The sequence below is a fragment of the Lontra canadensis genome, unplaced genomic scaffold, assembly GCF_010015895.1.
Source record: "Lontra canadensis isolate GAN:19392208 unplaced genomic scaffold, GSC_riverotter_1.0 scaffold39, whole genome shotgun sequence".
In the NCBI taxonomy this organism is placed as follows: domain Eukaryota; kingdom Metazoa; phylum Chordata; class Mammalia; order Carnivora; family Mustelidae; genus Lontra; species Lontra canadensis.
Window position 1 is genome coordinate 8,526,096 of NW_022631033.1, and position 23,372 is coordinate 8,549,467.

At 40.2% G+C, this 23,372-nt stretch overlaps 1 protein-coding gene across 1 annotated transcript in view; it reads left to right on the forward strand.

The window, feature by feature from the left end:
• The window catches only part of NEIL3 (nei like DNA glycosylase 3), a 46,694-nt gene that overhangs the window by 18,785 nt on the left and 4,537 nt on the right, over positions 1–23,372 (forward strand). Inside the window, exons 3-8 of the mRNA XM_032869848.1 lie at positions 4,589–4,723; positions 5,000–5,213; positions 7,926–8,000; positions 9,588–9,754; positions 18,100–18,257; positions 19,715–20,135. Of these exons, the coding sequence (XP_032725739.1) occupies positions 4,589–4,723; positions 5,000–5,213; positions 7,926–8,000; positions 9,588–9,754; positions 18,100–18,257; positions 19,715–20,135 (1,170 nt within the window). The remainder of the gene's footprint in view (positions 1–4,588; positions 4,724–4,999; positions 5,214–7,925; positions 8,001–9,587; positions 9,755–18,099; positions 18,258–19,714; positions 20,136–23,372) is intronic.

Sequence of the window (23,372 nt, forward strand, 5' to 3'; positions counted from 1 at the left end):
AGTGTGTATCTTTTACCACTTTAATGTTTTGGGTTTTTTTTAAGATTTTATTTATTTATTTGACAGAGAGAGATCACAAGTAGATGGAGAGGCAGGCAGAGAAAGAGAGAGAGAGAGAGGGAAGCAGGCTCCCTGCTGAGCAGAGAGCCTGATGCGGGACTTGATCCCAGGACCCTGAGATCATGACCTGAGCTAAAGGCAGTGGCTTAACCCACTGAGCCACCCAGGTGCCCTGATGTTTTCTTAGGATAAATTCCTAGATGTAGATTTGCTGGATCTTGGTTACTGACAGTTTCTTATATCCCTTTTGAAGGCATATAGAAAACTGTCATCAACGGGAAGCATCTGCAACTGGCCATACGATAGAGAATGGCCCGTGCATGGCCTGCCTTGGTTCTGATTGTGTAGATTTATCCACACCTGTGTGCAAGGTTATGAAAGTCTGGAAACATGTTAGCATAAAATGCATGTGCAGCACTCTAGTGGTTATGGAAAGTTACAGACCTTATCATAGATTGACCTGGCATGGTATTCTCAACTGACAACCATAATTTTACTTAAGTTGACGTTAGGTTATCTGCCTCATAGTTCCCACATCTGGCACATCTTCAGGTCTGGCTCTGTTGACTGCTTAATCTCTTGACATCAAGTCCCTTTGTTGTTGTTTAATTTTTATCTTATTTTTCTATGTGGCATAACTTTTTTAAATTCCAGGTAATTGTGTTTACAGGAACAGTAGAGACCAAATTAAGTAATATTTAACCTCAAAAATAGTAATGCCTCTTCTATCAGGTCATTAGGGCAGGGGATTGAGCAGTCGAGCTTGGTTCAGATTTCGTTGTGTTGTAGTTGGCTTCAGATACCAGCAACATCAGAAACTTCAGTGACTCCGATTGTTTTGTGCCGTAAGTGTGGCCTGGTGTGGCTGGGACTGGTTCTCTGTGTTTCTGTCCTCTACACTCAGCTTTTAGCAGACCCTGGGTATATGTACCATGAGGGGATTTCTCCACACACTTTGCTCCCCATCCCCACTCCTACCCCAGTGGGATACTGCTCTTGCTTGCTATTCAGTGAGAAGTCCATGATGGGGAAAAGGATTCTTCTAGGCTAGCCTTTATCTTAGGCCCTGTGCACATGGACCTGAGGGTTACACTTTTCTGAGAGCCACTGACCCTTTTCCTCCCCAAGGCAGTCAAATTCTTCTTTCCATGTGTGGGTGGGCCCCAGTAAAAGAGCGTTTCCTTCCTCTCTCTCAGCGGGAACAGATGTCTCCGCATATCACTGCAGGACAAAGCTGATGGCCTGCCTCACCCCTAACGATGGATGGTTTTGCTTGCATAACCTCAGCAGCAGTGCATTTGGCCCGAGCCTGATGGCAAAGACTTTCCTGCACTTGCCCATGACCGCCTGCTTCTTTTTGTTGCCTGGTGCAAGACTGTGTGTGCACAAGGCTTCCTGTTATTCCTTCCGGGACACAGGGCTTTCTGTTTGTACCTCTCCCTTGGCTACAGCCCGGCACCATGCCACTGAGGATGGCTCTGTTAGTCCCCTCCCATGACACATCTTTCTCATGCACAGGGGTGCACACCCATGGAAAAGGGCTTACATGGGAGCCCGTCCTTGTGTCTGGGACTCCAGGGACTCTAACTGGTTATATTAGCCACATTCCGTATTTAGAAGTTTGTGAAAAATTTGAGCTGTTTCCTTATCTGTTTTTACAGGCTCTTCTGCCTATACTCTGTCACAGGTAAAATAATTTGGGTGTCTGCCTTTACACATGAAGTGGGGAGGAGGTTGTTACCATTTGGAATTTAGCTCACCTTGCTGCCTGCAGCCTCACGTCTCTGACGGGTTCAAGAGAATTTACGATTCTGTAAATAATATGACTTTTCTCTTCGTGTTGGGAGAGGAGCTCTATGCCCTTCGAGCTTCTGTACCCTAAGGAGACAGAACTCCCTGTTTTCCTTTTTAACACAGTTCATTCCATATTGTTTTATAACTTTTTTCTTTGAATTTCTGACATAAGCTTTACAATAATCACATTCAACTGCTTTATACTCACTATTAGGTCACTTTTGACCACTTGATAATTTTCATAAACAGTTGCCTTATTAGCAGTGTATGTTTAGTCATCCCTGAGATGAACCTTGACAGCACCATTATTTATGCCAGATGTGTTTGTTTTAGGATGTTTTGATCGCTCTGGTCATTCTTATAGTGATAACCTGGAAGCCTGTGGCTGGTGTTTAAAATAGTATCAGGTCTTGTTTATTGATTTGTTTTAGGAAATTATTTCAAACTAGAGGCAGTTTCTTAATATCACTTCAGTGTTTAGTTTGGACATAATTTTTATATTAGAACTTTGGTTGCAAGTGACAGAAGCCCAACTCAAATGAGCTCAGTAATTATTTCTTATAAGAATATGGGGTATCTTACCTGAAGGTAATGCAGTCGGATTTCAGGCAGAATTGGAAGCAAAAGCTATTTTTTGTGAGGACGCTGCATTTTTTGATTCTGTCCCTCATTGACATCTGCTGCACTCTTCCCTCCTGTAGACAGGCCTCTCTTGGCTTCTGTGCTGCCCATGTTGGGTAACATTCCCAAAGACTGTTCCCATGTTGGATCTCCTAGTACTAATGGGAACTGATTCGTCTGCAGCCAAAATCCATAAATTCATCAGGGGAAAGCAGATGAATCCAGGTACTGGATACTGATGGGTCTAGCTTGACTCAGGTGTCCATTTCCAGTTCAACTATGCCAAGGCACAAGAGCTGAGGAAGGGACAAGACACCGACTCAGAGTTGGGCCTAATGCCCATTATTGGCAGGCAGTCATGCTATGCAGAATACATGATCTTAGGTGACCAGTTGGGCTGGGGATGGAAGGGATTTGATAAGGTAAAGAGTTAGGAATAAGGATCTAATAAAATTTTCTTAAACTAAGTTGATTACAATGAGGAATCTTGAAAAGCAAATCAAACTCTTGAATGTAAAAGTGATATGAACCTATGTCCCAGTCTATGAAGGATCAGTATGGCAGTGGTTACAAGAGTACAGATGTTACTACGCCAAAAAATTTCCACGATACTGTTGTGTTTTTCTTAGTTTAATATGAAGGTTACTTAACAATAAACCCAACATTTGTTGGTATGTTGGGGCTCAGTTATCACAACATTTTGCTATTTAATACAAATAAAATAAATAAGAATAAACTAAAAATTGTGGTTTTTATGCACATTTTCTTCTAAATTAAATAGATTTAATAAGGCCAGAAAAAGCATACTTAATTTGATTCAGAGTTCTCATTGGGGCTACTCCTGCATTTCATTTGGGTCTTAACCTTTGAGATTTTTTTATGTGGACGCAGTTTCATTATAGAAAGTGATTTAGAATCCACTTTATGAGCCGTGCAGCTGAAAAGATTTTAGATATGATGGCTTCTGGGCATGCCAGTTGTACACCTTTCACTGGGGTTGAACTTCCATAAGCTAAATTATGGAGTACTTACAGGCACACATTTTTCCTGTCAAGAACTATGGGGCATGTAAAATGCATTTATGATTGATAGTAGGGCACACAGAGTTTAAAACCCACATTTTTAAAGTTAGACTGGTTAACCTTGTACAATGCTATAACATGGTGCTTTGGAATTAGAAGCACAGTGCAGTAACATTTGCTGCCCAAAGAGCCATATTTATTAACTCAAAAAAGCTAGAAGGAGAAGGATTTGAAAGGCGGAACACACTATTTCATCTCAAGAATAATTTTTGATCTTCATCATCAGAGGTCCACAAAACCACTTCCTCTCTCTCTCTCTCTCTCTTTTTCTTTGTTTTTCCTGGACATGCTAATCAATCCTATAAAAACTGAAAGGTTATCAATTTTTCATTACTGCATTGTGGCTTTCAAGCTAACCGTAAATATTTATAAATCCCATCTTCCCAATACATATAAAGGTAAAAGAAAACTAAAAGAACTGAAGACAATATCATTTTGACTTGTTCTCTTTTTTGATGCATACGATTTTGCAAAAAATTGTTGAATTGTGTATCCCAGAGCAAGGGGGAGGGAAAGAGTGTCTTAAACTGTAGATATCATTTTGGAGAAGGTAAACATTTCCCATCCATTGTGGCTAGAAATATAGAATTTGAATGTTAGTGGCTTTGTAGAATTTATATTTAAAAAAAAAAACAAACTATAGGCAATTTAAATTTAGCCTCATCTCATCCAAAGCCTTTGAATCTGAGAGAAAGCTGAAATGTTAGACTGTTCCATGAATAAAAGTACTGCATCTGACAAGAAAAGAAGAACAGGGTATGCTTTCTTGGGCTTATTGTCAGGCCCTATTATTTCTCTAGGAATTTATTTTATTTGTGGTTTGAAAAACTAAATTGTCACATCTTCTAGTTTTATGAGGATACAAAGCCATAACAGAAAAAGATATAATATTGGCTACATTTTCCCCCTTTAAAAGTGCCTATCTTGACTAACATTTGTTTGCTTATAATCCAAAAAGTGAAATGAAGGGAAAAAAATTAGATACACATTATACTTCCTGCCACTCAGGACTGGGTTTGATTTTGTTTCAGGATTCATTTTGGAATGAAAGGCTCCATCATGATTAATCCACTTGAGCATAAAAATAAAAATGGAGTTTCTCCTGTTTTTGAACTACAGCTCACCAAAGATCTGATTTGTTTCTTTGACTCATCAGTAGAATTCAGGTAAAACAGAAAAGAAATGTACTGCAGCTGAAAAACTGCGGAGATGGGTCTACGGTTTGAAATGTGGAGATAGATAGATGTTTTAAAAATGATCTGTAATTGATAAAACCTCATTTTGAACACACCTTTAAATAATCTATAGGGTCTTCATTGTTGGGTGGTATAACTCACACCCCAATTAACAGAAAAGTGTTTATATCAAAGGTCCTTCTAAATGACACTTGGCGAAATTATAACTCGACTTATGATTAATGTGTTTTCTATTCCTTGCTACAGAAACTCCACAGAAAGCCAACAGAGAGTACGAATGATGGAAGAATTAGATGTATGTTCCCCTAAATTTAGTTTCTCAAGAGCAGAAAGTGAAGTTAAGAAGCAGAAAGGACGGATGTTGTGTGATGTGTTAATGGACCAGAAAGTGTTGCCTGGGGTGGGGAACATCATCAGAAACGAAGCTCTCTTTGACAGTGGCCTCCACCCAGCTGTTAAAGTAGGTCATGAGCATTTTTTAAAATGATTTGTGTATTTTTAGATGCTGTTGAGGGAGCAACGTGGAACACGTAAATCTTATTGCCATAAAACATTCTCCCCAAAGAGAAACTTTCGGGGTCTTTGTTTCTGTTCGTGACTCAATGCGGCCAATGCTGACCACTTCCTTTACAACCGCTGTGTGCTTCCCCCCTGCCCACTTCCCAATCCCTGTCCTCTATCACTTGCTTTGCTTTGTATTGTCCCCATACCATTGATCACTTTCGAACATAACCTCATTTGTACTTGTTAGATTTATTACTTAAAATCTGTCTCTTCCTGCTCCAACACAGTCTCTCATGAGGGAGCTCTGTTTTGTTCATGGAGGGATCCAAGCGTCTAGAACATGGGGTCTGGCACAGGGAAGGCATTTGGGAATTATCTGTCGGGTGTAGGAATGAAGTAAGCTCACCACTTGCTCTTTGTAACTGGCATATTAAATTCACATGCTAGACACACTCCCGTATTCCTATTTATGGTTACTTTGACATTAGCAAATGCTGTTTGGGGGGAATAAGGTTGGCAGGTGGATAGCAAGGACTGAGGAATAAGGGACTAGTAGGGAGATGGAAACAGAATTAGGAGGACTTGTAAAAGCTCTGCTGGAAGAAGGGGAAAACACAGACCATCTGCGGGGGTGGGGGGTGGTCAGGACGAGGACTGGGTTTTGTTGTGTTTTCCTTGTTCTTCAACTGCAGAGACACAAACTAATTTATATAAGGGCAAAAAAATAGTCAAGAGGGAGAGATTAAAAATGTAGGAAAGAGAATGGTGATTAATAGGGCAAAGTTGTAAGAAAGTCAGTTAGAACCCAAAGCCAGGTAGAAGGCTAAGCATATTTTAGTTTCTAAGGGAGGAACTCTATGGCTTTTATCTATACCCAACTGGTCTCTTTAAACAAAATCATTTTTTTACACGAGTCCAAAGATAGCTTTTGATTTTCTGTAATTATTTCCTAGATAGTTTTCTTTAAATCCAAATCAATAAGAAATAACTTTTCAAAGAAACTGGTTAATGATTTTTCTAGATTAGGTTCTGCTTTTTGACTCTGGGAACAAGTTGGTTAAATTTCTGTAACATGGGAGTGATGAAACAGAATTTTAATGAGAAGTAAGCTTTTTAAAATCATGTAGGCCTCTGTGGAAAATGTTTTAGAAAAAAAGAAACTGGAGTACTGTTACTTAGAATATTGTCATCATCTATGATAAACTGAGAATTTACTTTTTATCTGTATATCCAGCAGGCCATTCGTCTAGTAAAAGATCATTTGCCCACATGTCTAGGAGCTGAAAAATTAATGATAGTTCTCAAGTTTAGCTATTAGCCCCCTAAAATCACATGCACATTATTAAAAAAGTTTAGTTTAACATTTCAAGGTTCGACTAAATATAGTATATAAGATATGGTAAGAAATAACTCAGTTTCAAAGTGTTTATGTTTTTTGTGTTTTTTTTATTTTTATTTTATTTTATAAACATATAATATATTTTTATCCCCAGGGGTACAGGTCTGTGAATCTAAAGTGTTTATGTTTTAAACTTTAAATAAATGAAAAATAGACATAATATTTTTGTAATGATTATGTTGATTCAGTGATTTTAGGTTTTATAGTCATTGATAAGTTAGTTTCCATTGTATATAGATGTTTGTATATATTCACATATATAAACAAGGTTAAGTCATCAGACAAGCTATTTTCTGGCATCACCATTGAAAGCACATGCCGGGGTGCCTGGGTGGCTCAGTGGGTTAAGCCTCTGCCTTCGGCTCAGGGCATGATCTCAAGGTCCTGGGATCGAGCCCCAAATCAGGCTCTCTGCTCAGCGGGGAGCCTGCTTCCCCCCCTCTCTCTCCCTGCCTCTTTGCCTACAACAACAACAACAACAACAACAACAAAAGCACATGCCAAATGGTAATTAATTCTACAAGGGTAACACTGATATTTATGCCAGACTGTGACACACAAAATTCTTCCATAAGTGCTATTTCTGAGTTCTTCCGGGTGTTAACAAGTACCCTGATATTAATGGGTGTATATCATTTTAAAGCTTGATAGTGACCTCGATGGTCATTCATTCCTGTGCTGATTTATCCCTTTCCCTCCCTTCCTTCTTTCTAGTTTTTGTTGTTGTTGTTGTTGTTGTTGTTTTTGTTTTTTGTTTTTTTTCAAATCCAGGGCCAAAACACATTGCTGGGACTTTGAAGATGTCTCATACAGAAGAGATACTTATTTAGAATTATCTGTATTTAAAATAGAAATTTAAGGGCACCTGGGTGGCTCATGGGTTAAGCCTTTGCCTTTGGCCCAGGTCATGATCTCAGGGTCTGGGATCGAGCCCCGCATCAGGTTCTCTACTTGACGTGTAGCCTGCTTCCCCCTCTCTCTCTGGCTGCCTCTCTGCCTGCTTGTAATCTCTCTCTCTCTGTCAAATAAATAAATAAAATCTTTTAAAAAAAAAAAGATTTAAAATAGAAATTTATAAACAAGAACGGTATTTTTTTAATCTGTGCTATCATTTGAAGCCATTATTAATGACATTAAATAGATGTGTGAGAAATAGAAGATATGCATATATTTTAAATCTGTATATAGTTTTCTTAGAACTCACAACTGGTATTATTTTTGGAGAGTAACAAATTATGATACTGTCTTCAACGGTTTTTCTGTTTTAAGGTTTGTCAGTTGACAGATGAACAGACCCATTACCTTGTGAAAATGATACGTGACTTCAGCATTCTTTTCTACAGTGTAAGAGTAAAAATGTTTCCATTATGTAAAATGTCAACTATTTCCCTTTGGATTGCACCAAAAATGTTAAGGCTGTTTGTAGCCATCTAGTGGTCAGTGTGTAGAGGTACAGGAAGGGAGAGGGACCTGTGGGCAGCATAATTCGCTTCTAGAAATTTGGTGTCATGGGTCAGTCCAAACTTGTCTACCAATAATTATATTAAATTATCTTTACACAATGTTCAGGAACACCTGTGTTAGCATTTTACTTAGACTCTTGTTCTATTTTTGGACATATGAAAGTAAAATGTAGGAGCTCCAGAGAGAAACTCAATTCTTTGGAATAAATATATCTCAACTCAGTCAGATTTTGCCTCTTGCTACCTCTGTGGTTTAGATTATTTAGATAATTTTGGTATAGTTCCTTCATCTGTAAAATGGGGTAATAATATTTTTCTATCTACCACAAAGACTATTTTGAGAATGAAATAAGTATTTGCTAATCTATAAATTTTGGAGAGTTGTATATATGCTTATAACTGGATGGGCAGTTCGGAAAACACAGTTTCTCTTTTCAGCAAAGTATAAACATGTCTGTTTTCTTTTCCCCCACAGTCCATTTTCTATTCAAAATTTTTAATTTTACTATGTTCAGATAGCAGGTATGAGAGGAGTCTTCATGTGTTGGCCTCATGTAGTGAACCTCTTGTTTTACAAGTCTACCTTGAGGATTATGGCAATTTTAATATTGTGTATGCTTGCTTACTCTTTCAGGGAAGGTGATTATAGACCACTACCCATTTTTGAGACAGATTAAGTTTTGGGTATTTGAATACTTGGCTTAAATCACTGGAAGTTGTTTGTGTAATTTTCAACTTATATCTGGCAAGTCATATTTCTGGGCCTTGAGATTTTGACAGTGCTGATATAAACCCCAAACATTGTCTTTTTAGAAGCTTTAAATATATACGAGTAGAATAAAACTGTGACAGAATATCAAAATGTATTTTGAATTAGAATGTATACCAAATGGGGCATATTCTTTGCTAGGAAGGCTTTCGAATTTTTATTTTCTTTTTTAGTGAATTTCTGAGATTAAAAATGAAAAAGCAGCCTTTGTCAGGTCAACAAAAAAAGATGGTCTCAAGTTTTTCATTGTAGCAATAAATTTTTTTGCTTTTGTCTGTTGAAAGAAAGTGAGCAGCTTTAGTGTTCTAAAAATAATCAGATTTCTAGCTAATCTAGTCTTTTTCTTATAACCACATAATTACGTTTAATTAAAAAAAATTAAAAGCATGAGCAACATACTAAATTGTAGAACTTTTACATCCCATTTAGATAAAAAGATAATGCTATGCAAAGAACAATTTGAATACTAATAAGTTATAAAATAATGGCTTAATTATTTCACACAAATCTTGTTTGACAAATATTGCTGAGCCTCGTCAATAACTTTTCTCAGATGAGAGAAAAGATTATACGGACTTATGTACAAACATGTAAATTTTCAACAAATTATTTTCAGAAATGACTTTCTGGAATGTATCTTTGGATCCTTAGCAACACTGTTTTATAGATAATATTATAATGTTGTTTGTTTGTTTTTAGTGCCATAAAACGGGATCTGTTATCTCTAAACACTATAAGGTCTATAAGCGTCCTCACTGTTGTCAGTGCTGTTGCAAAATAACTGTGTGTCGCTTAGGAGAGAATAACAGAATGACATATTTCTGCCCTCGCTGTCAAAAAGAAAATCCTCAACATGTTGACATTTGGTGAGTTATCTAATTTAAACGTATACTATTTGCCCTAATCACTAACTCAAAGGCTATTAATAAGAACATAATTCAAAGGTATTTGAACCCTTGGAAGGAAATAGTAAATAACATCATCAAAAAACCTGGGTAAGCTATAGATGATGTATGGACCACTTCTGGATTCAGTAGAAAATCCCCAGTTCATATGTTAATATCCAGCATTTCACTTTAATCCCATTTGTAAAGTGATCACCAGGAGGTGTAAATAGGTCAATGATGGGAAAAATGCAACTATCTTCATAAGTTCTTGCTTTATTTGGAAGTAATATTATAAAACCTAAGCAAGATGTCTTTACAAAATTCATGTCTTTTGGGTGAAACAGTCGACTGCTTACTAAACACATATGTGGTGATTCTTCCAGCTGCTGATTATGTCTGTTCCAGTTATACCTTCCAGAACTAGGCAAAGAACCAGAGGATAGGTTCAGGGACCCGTTGAGCTGGATCTACAACTGCATCGGTCACCTGACTTCCATAAGCCCTGAATGGTGGAGCACAGTGATATTTTGAGTCCCTTGGAATTAGTATCTGCTTGGAGCCAGTGTATAGTGTTCCCAAGAGGTCCGATTACTTCCTTTTTACTGATGCACAGTTACCCTGATAAAAGTCTCTACTTCCCTTTAGGAAAGACCAGGACAAATATGAGTAATCTAAAGGAGTATGTGATTATAGGCCAAAATAACCAGAGCAGACATGAAGCCCATTAAGTGTTACAAGAGTTCAGGAACGTTAGAGGTTTATTTATACACACAAAGCGGGAAAGATCTAGAAAGAGTGTGATTTTCAAGTTTACTCTAAAAAGATGGAATTTTGGCTAAATAAATGAGAAAACAAACATTAGTTGAATGGAAAGACATAGCACGGCCACAAACCCTAACCATTCATTAGCATGGCATGTTGGAGGATGATGGGAACACTGGCCAAGCCCCAGGGAGTCCCTCAGGTGTTGGATCGCAAAAGCTAGTTTTCCAGATAGACTGGGATCAAATAATAGGACTCATTGGTCCTTCTGGGAATGGTTGATGTCTTGCGGAAATCAGTTGATTAAGGACTTTTCAGTGAGTGGGAAATGGTGAGACTAAATCTCACAGGTAGAGAAGCTATTGCAGTGTTACAATGAGAGAGGGTTCCCGGGCCTGAGGTCAGGGCACTGGAAACAGAAAAGAAAATAGGTACTTCAATTAAAGAATTTTAAAAGTCAACAAAAATTGGGACAGATTTGGTATGTAGAACAATGTAAAAAGTTTCAGACTAATAGAAATGTTCACTGTATGGGTCTGAGAAAGTTGGGATGCAGCACAGAAGAGCTTTGTGTCGTGAAGCAACAGTAGATGGAAGAGATGCATCATGGGCCACATCCCAGGTGGCAGGTAATGGCTTCATGGTGGTTAAGTGAAGTATTCAAGAGATCCGTTTACAGGGAAAGTGGAGAGGAAGGAACCAAGGTCTGAGCTTCAGGGAATATCCAGAGTAGGAGGAAAAGAGTGGGCCAAGAAAGCACAGTGGTGTGGTTAGGAATAAGGCAGAATAGGATGCCCCCCTGGAACCTGGGGCAGGAGACATCATCTTGCCGCTGTGGACCCTGGGCAGGAGTCACCATCTTGCCGCTATGGATCCTGGGATGCGAGGCGCCATCTTGTCCATGGCAAGCTCAGTGATGGGCTGGGGGTGGTGTGCGGGGAGGGCTCCACCTGCACCTTCAAGTGTGTCTGTGGCTTTCTTCCTGTCCTCCCTCCCTTTGCGACTTCCTTTTCAACTCTCCTTCTCTTGTTCTCAGCTCCTTTTCTCAGAATTTCTCACAGCTTCTTCCTCACCCCACTGTACTATTATAGGTATCTGTGATGTATTTAGGTATAAATATATTTATTGTGCAGATTTGTGTTTTCTTATTTTTAATATTATAGTTGTACATTTCTCTGACCGAAAGTGTTTAACACAGTGTCTGGCAGATAGAGGACACTGGATTCATGTTTACTGAAGAGATGCTTAATGTTCTATATTTGTTTTCTTTGAATTGATAACTTTTGAAGCTTTAAGGTATTCTTGGGGCGCCTGGATGGCTCAGTCAGTTAAGTGTTTGCTTTCTGCTCAGGCTATGATCCCAGGCTCCTGGGATCAAGCCCCACCTTGGGCTGCCTGCTCAGTGGGGGATCTGCTTCTCCCTTTGCCCCTCCCCCCTTGTCCCCACTCTTGTTCTCTCTCTCTTCTCTCTCTCCCTCAAATAAATAAAATCTTAAAAAAACACAAAAAACAAAAAAAGTATTCTTCCAAATTGTTAAAGAAATGTGTTATTTACCATATAAATAATTGTCCATTCCAAAGGTTTTTTGAAGTTAGGTTGTAGAAGCTCAGGGGTTCCTTGCAAGAGACATGGGGCACCTATGAATTAGGGGAGGACTTGCTCTACGGAAAATATTCTGAGCCCTGCAATCTCTCTTCTGTCCTCAGCTACTTCTGATTTATGTATTGGCATTCAGCTTCAGACATCATTTGGAAAAGCAACTAAAAATGTGTACATAATGAAACATTTGAAAACCAGTAGTATTTGCCTTATTCTTAGAGATTTCTATCATGAAGTATATTCTGTTCATTTTCTCCATGAGTTTTTGAAAATTTTTTTTATGTTGACTACATTTTCTCATTTTAAGTTAAAGTCATTTTGAATTAAGTTGAAGCAATACGTTGAAGCAATACGAAAAGCCCCGCAGTATTGATCTAAATCCCCGTGTTCCTTCATTTGTGCAGTTTACTTAACTCCTTCATGAAGTCCTCCCCAAATTGTAGTCTTTATTGATCACGCCACACTTTGAATGCCTGTACCATCTGTTGTTGGCTCTAATTTATATACGAGCTAGCATAATTTATCCAGGTGAGTATTTTTTCCTTGAGGGGAAACTGTCCTATCGTTTCTTTTTCCATACTAGTCCTTATTTTGCAAATTTGTTTAAAAAATCATTTGTTGTTACTTTTTTCTTTATTAGTGTCTGCTTTACGTCAGATACTGGAACTCCAAAGACAAAAGTGCAGCCTCTCAAAATGCTCAAAGTCTAAGGTGGGGAGTCAGTGAGTAAACAGTTCTTTAAAACCCCACTGGGCTTGGAATGGAAGCTCTGCAGAGGGCAAGGTTCTACTAATGGTAGTGGAAGACGAGAGGAGGAAACACTTAAATCTATGTGGGAAGAACAAGGAAGTCTTTCTGGAAAAGGTGACCTTTGAGATCCATGTGGAAGGAAATAGAATTTCATCAAAAACAAAAGGCAGGAACGTGCATTTGTAGAGCCACATGAAGGGGAGGACGTTTTGTTCCTATAAGAAGATATATTCAGTGGGGCCCATGGGTAGCTCAGTTGGTTGATCTCAGGGTCCTGGGATGGAAGCTTGTGTGGGGCTCCCTGCTCAGCGGAGAGCCTGCTTCTTCTTCTCTCTCTGCCTTTTGCTCCCCCTGCTTGTGCTCTCTCTTTCTCTGTGTCAAATAAATCTAAAAAAAAAAAAAAAAAGGCCTCTGAAAGCCATCTAGTTTGGAAAGTTATTGAGAATTGCTTGCTAGTGAAGGAAAAGTTACTGATGTTTGCAAGGCAACTGTTAAGGCAGGTCTGAGCTCCTAGAGACTTTTGAGGGGGATGGAGCAATTCCAGAGCACTCAGGAGACATGAATTGAACAAAATCTGTCATGGGTTAACCTGGATAGGATAGGCTTGTTCTGGCAAGAGAGTTTGATGACACCGTTGTCATGTATAAAAACATAATTTAAAAGGGATTTTTTTGAGGACAATGACAGAAACCCAGCTCAAATTATCTTAAACAAAAATGGGAATCTGTGGGTTATGTAACCAAAATGAATATTGGTGGAATTCACAGGATTAATAGAAAACTATCAAAACTTGAGTCCTGGGGCCTGGAATCCATGAAGGCGACCTCACCTGGGCTCTCCATGGCTAGAACAGAGAGAAAGAATAGAGGAGGATGTAAGCTGCTGCTTGCTCAAGCCTCACGATGGCAACCTCCTTCTGGTTTCTGCAGAAGAAACACATTCTGGAGGGCCTCCCAGAAAGTATTGACGCTCCATGAGCGAGGGATCAGATTAACCTGGAATAGCAGTCCATCCCCCTAAAATAGCAGCTGCACAGCCACTTGGTCATTCTCTTTATTCCAACCTTCTTTAAATGCTACTTGATTTTGTGTACCTCTTTTTGTTTTATTAACATTTACTTTGCTGTCCTTAAAAAACAATCTGTTTCGTGTAGATAAAGAGAAATCAGTTGCTTCCCATGCTGGTGGTTGGTCTCCACTGAGAAGTGCAAACACTCCTTGGAGACATGGTTCTTCTCCACCTGTTTTGTAAGCATCTGACTTTTGAGAACAGAGCCCCTCCCCGCGACTGGCCTTGGGATCACGGGAGATGAGAATGGAATCTGGTAGTGATCGCACTCAGGGAGAGGATGTGCGAAGAAGACAAACCAGGAAGGTCCAAGGGGATCCTAGAGGTTACCTTGACTTTGCTGATCAAAAGACGAGAATGCGCCCATGGAAGAGCCGTGGGGAGTGTTTGACAAAGTGACATCCAGGGGGTTCAAGCCGGTGGTGCCTGAGGGATGGCCACTGCCTTCAACAACGCGGAAATGATGATCTTCCAGCAGGGCATAATTCATTCGTTTAACCTGTATTTGTGATCTATTCACGGGACTCTCTATTCCAGTGGGAGGAGATCTTAGGAAGAAGCTCTGTGTCCTTGGATAATGTATGAGATTATCATATGTATGAGATACATAAAGTCTCTGAGGAGACTTTCGAAAGGGTCTGATTCCTTGTCAAGGTGGAGGGGCAGGTGACTGGAAAAGCATGAAAAAGTCTCTGACTTGTTTATGGGGAGACAGAGGCAGGTGTGGCTCTGAATGGAGCAGAATGAATGCGGGCAGAGGGTCTGGCCCGCCATGACAAGAAGTTCTGGGTGTCTTCAGAGTGTGATGAGCTGCCTTCAGAGGTTTTGAATGGGAGAGAAGATATTGAAAGATCGCTCTGGGTAGCAGGGGGGTGTACTGACTTGAGTGGGCTGGGAAGCCGCTGGACCGTTGTGAGCAGAGGGGTGGCATACACTGACTGGTGTTTTATGAGGATGGTGAGGTCGCCATGTGGAAAAGTGACTGTGTGTCCAGAGTGAAGAGATGGCGTCTGGGTGGCTCAACAGTACGACCCTTGGTAAATGACGGCAACTTGTGGTGGGGGGAGTGGGGGGGTAAAAAAAAAAATGGCTGAATTTAGGATCATTTTAGAAGTTGAGGTAGTAAAGGTTAAGGGCTGAAATCAATTTAAGGGGCCTTTATGAAAAAAATATTTAAAAGTTTGAATGCTAAGTTTGGTCCTACTCTGAATATTTAGAATAAGAAACAACAAATTATAATTTATAAACACCACAGACATGAGACAACTAAGATACTCTTATCAGCTGCAAGCCACAACTGTGTGTAATCACTTTTTAAAAAAAAAAGATTATTTATTTATTTATTTGAGAGAGGGAGTGAGAGAGAGAGAACATGAGAGGGGAGAAGGTCAGAGGGAGAAGCAGACTCCCCATGGAGCTGGGAGCCCGATGCGGGACTTGATCCCAGGACTCTGGGATCATGACCTGAGCTGAAGGCAGTTGCTTAACCAACTGAGCCATCCAGGTGCCCTGTGTGTAATCACTTTTTTCCACATTTTGGCCTCATACTTCTTGCCTTTGCTATGGGGTGCATTGTCAAATGGCCTGGCAGCCTGGGTCATAAAGGCCCCTGAGCAAAGAATGCAGCAGACCTTTTCAGGTCCTTCTGAAAGTAGAGACACTGGGGCACCTCGTCCCGGGCACTGAGCAGATGCAAGATGGTGCTGGTGGTGCATGGGCCTTGCCTGACCAGAACCCCAAGACGGATGCCACAGGACGCGTGGCTGGGGTTACTGCTTGCGTTCTCCATGCTCCCCACTCTGGTCCATGGAGGAGAACACAGCGAGCTATGGAAGCTTTGGTAGCTTCAAAGTGCATTTGCCTCTGGAGCAGAGTGGACAGGATTCGCTGGTGGACCGAACGTGGGATATGAGGGTAAGAAGCATTGAGAATCACTCCCAAGTTTTTGGCCTGAGCAGTGGGTCAGGCACAGTGCCTGACCCATCCATCCATCACAGGAACAGTGATGCCATTTACTGAGATGAGACGAGCTAGCAGACTTGCAAGGTATTATGTGTGTGTTGCGGGGAGAGCGGGGGGAGGGTGATCATGAATTTTATTCGCACTAGTTTCCTGTGGCTGCCCATGACAGACGACCACAAGCTTGGTAGCTTAAAGCAGCAGAAAGTTACACTCGCAGCTCTGGATGCCAGAAGGTCAACATCTGTTTCATGGGGCCAGAGATGTGGACAGGGCTGTGCTCCCTCCAGAGGCTTTAGAGGAGAATCTGTTGCCTTTTGCAGCCTCTGGTGGTAGCTGGGGCTCCTTCCTTTGCAGTTTGCCTCACTCCAGTCTGCCTCTGGGGTCACATTGCCTTCTCTTGCCAGGGTATCAAGTCTCCCTCTGCCTCTCTTCCAAGGACACTGGGGTTTGGATGAAGGGACCACCCAGATGATCCAGGATAATCTCCCCATGTCAAGATTTTTAATTACATCTGCAAAGGTCCTCTTTCTTTGTAAAGTAATGTTTGCAGGGTCCTGGTATTATGACCCATTATCTTTGGGAGACCATTACTCAGTCCAGGACAGATGTATGTTAACTTTGAAATTCATGTTGCACTTCCAAGTGGGGATTGGAAAGAATTTCTTAGTAGGTCATTGAGAAGTGGAACAGTAAGGGGAAGAAATGCTTCCACAGCTTCTACAGGTAACAATGAACCTGTGCTTATGGTTAGTGAACTCTGTAGGATAGAAGATGAAAGTGGTGAAAAATTGTAGCATACAAAAAATCTGAAGATTATTTAAACTATGTGTATTTAATTATGAATAAATGCATTTTGCTGCCTTTCACAGTAAGTTGGTGGGAGGGCAGGAGTTAGGCCAAGTACACAAATTCTATGGGAGGTCGGTGGTTCCATAGAAACAAATACTGAGTAGCATTAAAAGTCAGTAAAGATAAAAGAACCATAATGAGATGTGTCTCATTTTCAGATTTTCTTATGCTATTTGTTATTTCACCAGACAAGCTTGATTTTAAAAACTGCTGTAATTATATGTAAGGAGCAAAATGTTCTAGGGGACAGGGTACTGCTGCAAGTCAAAGAACTCATGCTCTGAGATGGGAGGTCCCATAGCCTTTGGCAGAAAGCTTTTCTCCGTGTATCGGATGTTTGGAATCCTGAAAGGAATCCATGGCTTTGCCATGTTGCTTACCCACATGATGTGTGCTAAAAAACTATGTATTAAAGAGTAGGGTTTCAGCAGAGCTTTTAAGGTATTTTGCATAACAATCAATTAAGAATTACGGGGGTGGGGGGCGCCTGGGTGGCTCAGTGGGTTAAGTAAGCATCTGCCTTCAGCTCAGGTCCTGATCCCAGGGTCCTGGAATCAATTCCTGCATCGGGCTCCCTGCTCAGTGGGGAGTCTGCTTCTCCCTCTCCCACTTTCCCTGCTTGTGCACTCTTGGTGTCAGGTAAATAAATAAAATCTTAAAAAAAAAAAAAAATTCCAAATGGGAAATCATGATTTACGTTTGAGTCCAAAAATCAGGGTTGGTTTTACTCTTTTCTTATGAATCTATTAGCTATCTAACAGGAAACAGTTTTATCTAAGGGGAAGTAATATGAGGCCAGGAATCTTTTTCTTCATTATTGATCAGATAGTTGATCTAGTGCTTAGTAGACCCTCTTGAGAAATTCTGGAGAGACATGCACAGGAAGTAACTAAAATTTTTTCTCATTTTACTTTCCATGTTCTAATTTCTGCCTAATTCTTTTCTTACCCCCACCATCCCACCCCTCCCCACCTCCTCCCCACCAATCTGGTTGTATAAAGTTATCTCAGTTTGGCTTTGGGAAGAAGACCACTTACTTAAAACATTATTTGAGAAATGCTTCCTAGGAGTTATTGTCAACTCTTTTTAGTGGGTTTAAAAACAATAACAACAACAACAAAAACCCCACAACTCTGATTTAAATAAAAACGTTTATTTTTTATTTCTGTCTTTAATAGCAATCAGCAGGGCACAAGAGGAAACAATTTATTCCAAGAGAATTAGAGCCAGTACACACTTGGGTATTAGTGGTTATAAGAATTTCTAAAATACCCAGAATGGATAAGAACAGCAGCAACAGTGTTCGTGATTAATGTCAAAAATCCTTTTGCAGCAAGTTGCCCACGAGAAACACGACAATCAGGTGGTCGTCTAGCAGAGGGGAGCACGTGGCCCGGAAATGGGAAGAGCAATGGGCCTGTGTGGTCTGTACGCTAATAAATAGCCCATCTTCAAAGACCTGTGCCGCTTGCCTGACTTCAAGGCCGCCAGGTAAGCCTGGATTCTGGTTCTGAGTTCCTTCTGCTTCAAAGAGGGCTAATTATACAAAGGTATATATCTTGTTCCACCTTGATTGATATTGCATAACTAAGTCAAATGCTTTCTTTCCGAAAGATTTAAAGGAATTGCCAGCCTTTGCACGTAAACCACGCTAATATTCTGTTGAGCACTTTTTTTTTTTTTAAACAGGGAGGGGAAATATGCTTGTGCTAAAAGAGTATGTGCCTTTGTATCTCAAAAAACGGAGATGATCACATCTGTTCTCTACTATTTCTAATGAATTATTCAATAAAGCTTTGTTTTATGCAGATTTCAGCAACTTTGGAGTTTGTTATTCAGTCCAAGTGCTTCGTAAACTGAAAGGGAGGATTTCTGTAAGAATATCGTTGCAGGTGGAATAGAAAAATGCTGAATTTTTTCTCTTCTTTATCCTTCCTACCCCTTGTTATTAAAATCTTTACCCAGACAATTGTACTGATTTCATTGAAATCCTTCAAAATAACTCTTTACAGCTCACAATTTCATGTGTTCAGAGAAAGTTAAACCTCAGAGAGAGCCCGTGATTAAGAACCCGCTCATTGATGTGGCTCCTATTGTGTTCTCAAAGCCTTCTTTCTTCCTTCAATTAGCGATGAGAAAGTTCGTTCTTGACTTGCGGACCCCACATTGTGCCTGCTGTCACACGGCGTTTTGTTCTCTGGGCCAGAAAGGCGGGCCTCACCGGGTGCTCACAGCTTTGCTGGAAGGGACAGCGCCTCCTGTTCCGGGATCTTTCAGCAGAGAGCCCTCAGAAAACCACAGTCTTTGGGTTCCTCGTTCATTTCAACTGAAATGATGCTTTGCATCTCATTAACTATTTTCCTGTAATTTCTCTGAGTACGAAAGACTGGTTTATTCCAGTCCCGACTCCAAAATCCGGGGATGCTTTGCTGAAACATTTTTTAATTAATGTTTAGTCTTTGTAATTCATCTTTGCTTAGTTTTACTAAGCCCTTCCCTTTACCGTGTCATTCATGGAAGCATTCCTGATAATCCAGAGACAGGTGTCTCGCCGCTGATCTAAAGACTCATGGCAGACCTGCCTCTTAATTACCGCTGCTTTACTATGTTGCCACATAGTAACGGAATTGGTAGCTCCATGAACCTTTAAATGGTAGACTTAGTAGGAAGCAAATATAAATCTTTGTTAAACCACCTTGGAGCCTCTATGGGTGGTTGAAATTTTCTTCTTTATGTAATACATCATTTCCTAGCAAGATGGCTAATCCTTAATTGTCCAAAGTAACTTTGTGTTATTCATTCTACTTCACTATCATAGGTGAATAAGTTTTAGTCCTGTAAAAAGATGTTTCAGACAGTCAACATATTACAAATATGTAGGTTTATATGTATTTCATGTAGTCTGTATATTATAGGGATACTGCAGAATTACCTCTGTCTCCTCCCAGATTCGGTAATCAAGAACGAAGAACATTCTATTGCCTTTACCGACTTAGTGAGGTATCCTTGTAACAGCTTCGGAAAACCAAGTAAGGAAGTGAAGATCAACAGGAAAACAGCATTTGGAACTACAACCCTCGTCTTGGCCGATTTCAGCAATAAGTCCAGTGCTTTGGAAAGAAAAACGAGCCAAAACCAGACCCTAGATGGAGAATTTCAGAACCGTTTGCCGACTCACGTTTGTTTTAATGACCCACTGCACCATTCCGAGGACAGAGCAAACCACGGATCTCAACCATCTGACAAAGCAAACGTATCGCCCTCGCTCTGCCCTCAGTCTGAATTATTTAGTCCAGCATATAAAAAATTGAAAACAACCCACTCCTCATCACCAGACCTCCGAAGTGGTAAGCCTGGACTTCCTGCCAGGTATGATACTTCTGACCTTGATCTTGAAGGTATTTGCATTAAGTTTTAAGAGGGCAGGGAAGTCATCCCCTGCTAAAGCAATTTGCGTTGATTTTGGAAGGTAAATCAAACCTGGAAAGATGATTATGGTAATTTACTTCCCTTGCTGTCTCTAGCTCATAATGTTAAAGAAAGGAAGAGGATGAAAACAGAACCTTCTATATCTATTTGTAAAAAGTTATTTTATCCTGACTGTAATTGTCTATAGTTCAATATAGAATATTTGGAAAAAAATAAGGCATATAAAGAAAACTGTTTAAATCCCCCATCATCCCACCTGATATCAATCACCACTGTTAACATTTTTGTTTAATATATTTCCTTCCAAAGAAAGATAGTTCTTCTAAAGGAAAGCTCATTCATGACAGTTTACTAAGTGTCTTCTAAAGAGAAGGGGGTCAGAGTTACTTTCAGTAGTAATCCTCCTAGAGAAAGTGGCTTATCTCAGTAGCCGAGTGGGGTGGTGATGATGGTTTCAGCCACTAAGGGCCAAAGAACACGTGTGCGACTTTTGTATCTGAACTTGAAAAACTGTCATTTTGATTAGTAAATACTAGAGACCAGATACGTTTTGAGACGATGAACTTCACATCTAGCAGAAGCTCCCTCCCACGCCCAATTGCTGTCACCAGAGATACAGCAATGTTAACAAACAATGTCACCCCGTCTCTTAGGATTCTTGTCAGCGCCAGAACTGCCTGTCCACACGACCTTGGTTACACCCTTTATCTGGGCTTCCTTTCTCTCACAACCTGGTATAAGGCTCCCTTCATAGAGAAACATTTCTCCACAATTTTTTTCCCAGCCATGTTTTTGTTTTTGTTTTTGTTTTTGTTTTTGTTTTTCCCCTTCAGGAAGCAGGTGCTGTCCATCCTGCATTTCTACAGTGAAGTGAAGGTGGACAGTCTTCTTCCCGGGAGTCTTTCAGTGCCCGTGGAGATGGGCAGAAAAAAGTTGGTGTGTGTGGGATTGAAAGTGACTGTGGGGGGAGGGTTGCATTATTAGCTTCTCCCCAGATGGACTGTGTCTTTGCTGAGGGAAAGAGTCTTCCCTCGGGCAGAAAGACAGGGGACCGGCTTGGGGTACCATCCCAGACTAGCCTCTGGGAACCCTTGGAGCTTATTTCATAATTCTGAGGCAGTATTTGGTCAATAGATGCTTTTGTCTCGAGTCTTCTATCCCAACTTGAGATTTACCATCAAGTTAGTCTTGATGATTTATCCTTGGCTGGTTTCTTAAGAAAATCTTGTTCATAATCACTTGTAATAACTGCTTTAACTTTTGTCACTGATACTGAGGAATGACAGACATTTGAATTAAGTTGTGGAGGCATGTCACTGACTGGATCAGGACACTCCCTTTACACTTTCATCCATATTAATGTCTAATGAACCCCAATCAGAGGTCATGAAGGAGCTAAGGTCTGGAAGGTCTGAGTTGGGAGGCTGTCCTCTAAGAAAATCACTGCTGAAGTCTTTCCTGGGCTGTAGCTTCAGCAGAAAGAAGGAGAGGCAAGCATTTGAAAGTGTTGTGGCCTTCCTTGTACCCTGATGGAACATCTTGGCATATTTTTATTTCCTCGGTGCTTTGTAGAAAATCTCAGACAATTTAACTAATGAATTAGGGATTTAAAAAAACATTAATGTAACCTTAAATTTAAATGATTTCTTCATAAGCCATTAGTAAGAGGGTCGTATGATTAATCACAGCACACAGCATTACTTAGAAATGCCACAGCCTGCGTTGAATAGAAGAACCCCAGGACCGAGACTCTAAAATCAATCAAGATCAACTAGCAGAATAAATGTCAAGTGATGAAATACATTCACCCAGCAGCCCTTCTGCACCCAGCTACTTTACAAGGAATAAATTGCAAATTACTGTCATTTATTTCATTTTTCTCCTTGTCTGGCAGCTACAGTGTTCATCTTGCAGACAAGATGCAGAGCAGAAGCTCACAACATAATACAATTAAAGCAGGTGGTCCACTCAAAGAATTTATAGCCAGTTTTTTTTCTTTAATAATTATATGGTAATTAATTCGCCTTTTGTTCTCTTAATGACTGGGCTCATCACCACATGATACGTGCTATGTTGATGAGGCATATTTCCAGATTGGTCTTTGGATATACTTGAATTTTATCCAGCTACTGGATTATAAATTGGGTGGTCAAACCGGTTTTTAAGCACTTCAGAATAACTGCTAGAAATGGCTTTAAGTCTTTGATCCAGTTACTATAAATGCAGAGTGAAACACTGGGGTACGTAGTCAAAGAACACGTGTTTTCATGTTTTCAGTTAAGATTTTTCCTGAGCTGAGCAGAAGCTCACTTGGAGGAGAAATAAAGATGGCAGCATCGCTCACATTTTCTCCTGTCTGGCAGTCAGCGTCGGTAGAGCTCCACCTCTCACACCCGGGAAGCATGGACCCCTTAGATGCGCTTCCTGTCCCCTTTGCAGGTTCCAGTCCCCAAGGATTTTAGAACCACCGGGGACCCCCTAGGATGAGTCACTGAACCTCTGTTTTATTTTGTGAAATACCACTGAGCTCCAAAATCTACCTTCAACAACGCTGATTAGTTCAAAACATTTTAGGCAGTGTTTTCATTATAATGAACCACCCTATCTGTAAGATAAGTTAGACCTTGATAAATTGAGCATTGAGAACTACCCACTTTAAAATTACAGACTTGTGCATGGTCATGTCCTTGTTCTCGATAATAGTCTTTATCTGATCTCTGTTCAGTGTTACTTATTTATTAATTAACAAGTATTTATTGAGAACCTATTACACATCAAGCGTTGCTCACTTCTAATGACATTCACTTTACCATGACAGGGCCAAACCTGGCCCACTGCCTGTTTTGATCAATAAAGTTTTATTGGAACACCTTCCATTCCCATTGGCTGACATATTTTCTATGGCTGCTTTTTATGCAACAGCAGCAGAGTTGAGTAGTTGCAACAGGGACTGTTACGACCCACAGCCGAAAATATGTGCCATCTGAAAAGATTTGTCAACCCTGGATCTATTATATAAACAGGCCACTTATAATCCACCATGAATATTCAAAGTGATGGTTCTAGTTATCAAAGCAAGTTAAACTATTTTGTATGCTAAGTTTACCTAAGAAAATGGTCTGCTACATTTTAGAAAGTTTTTAAATAATGATGGAAACAAAGAGGAACCAAGATGTC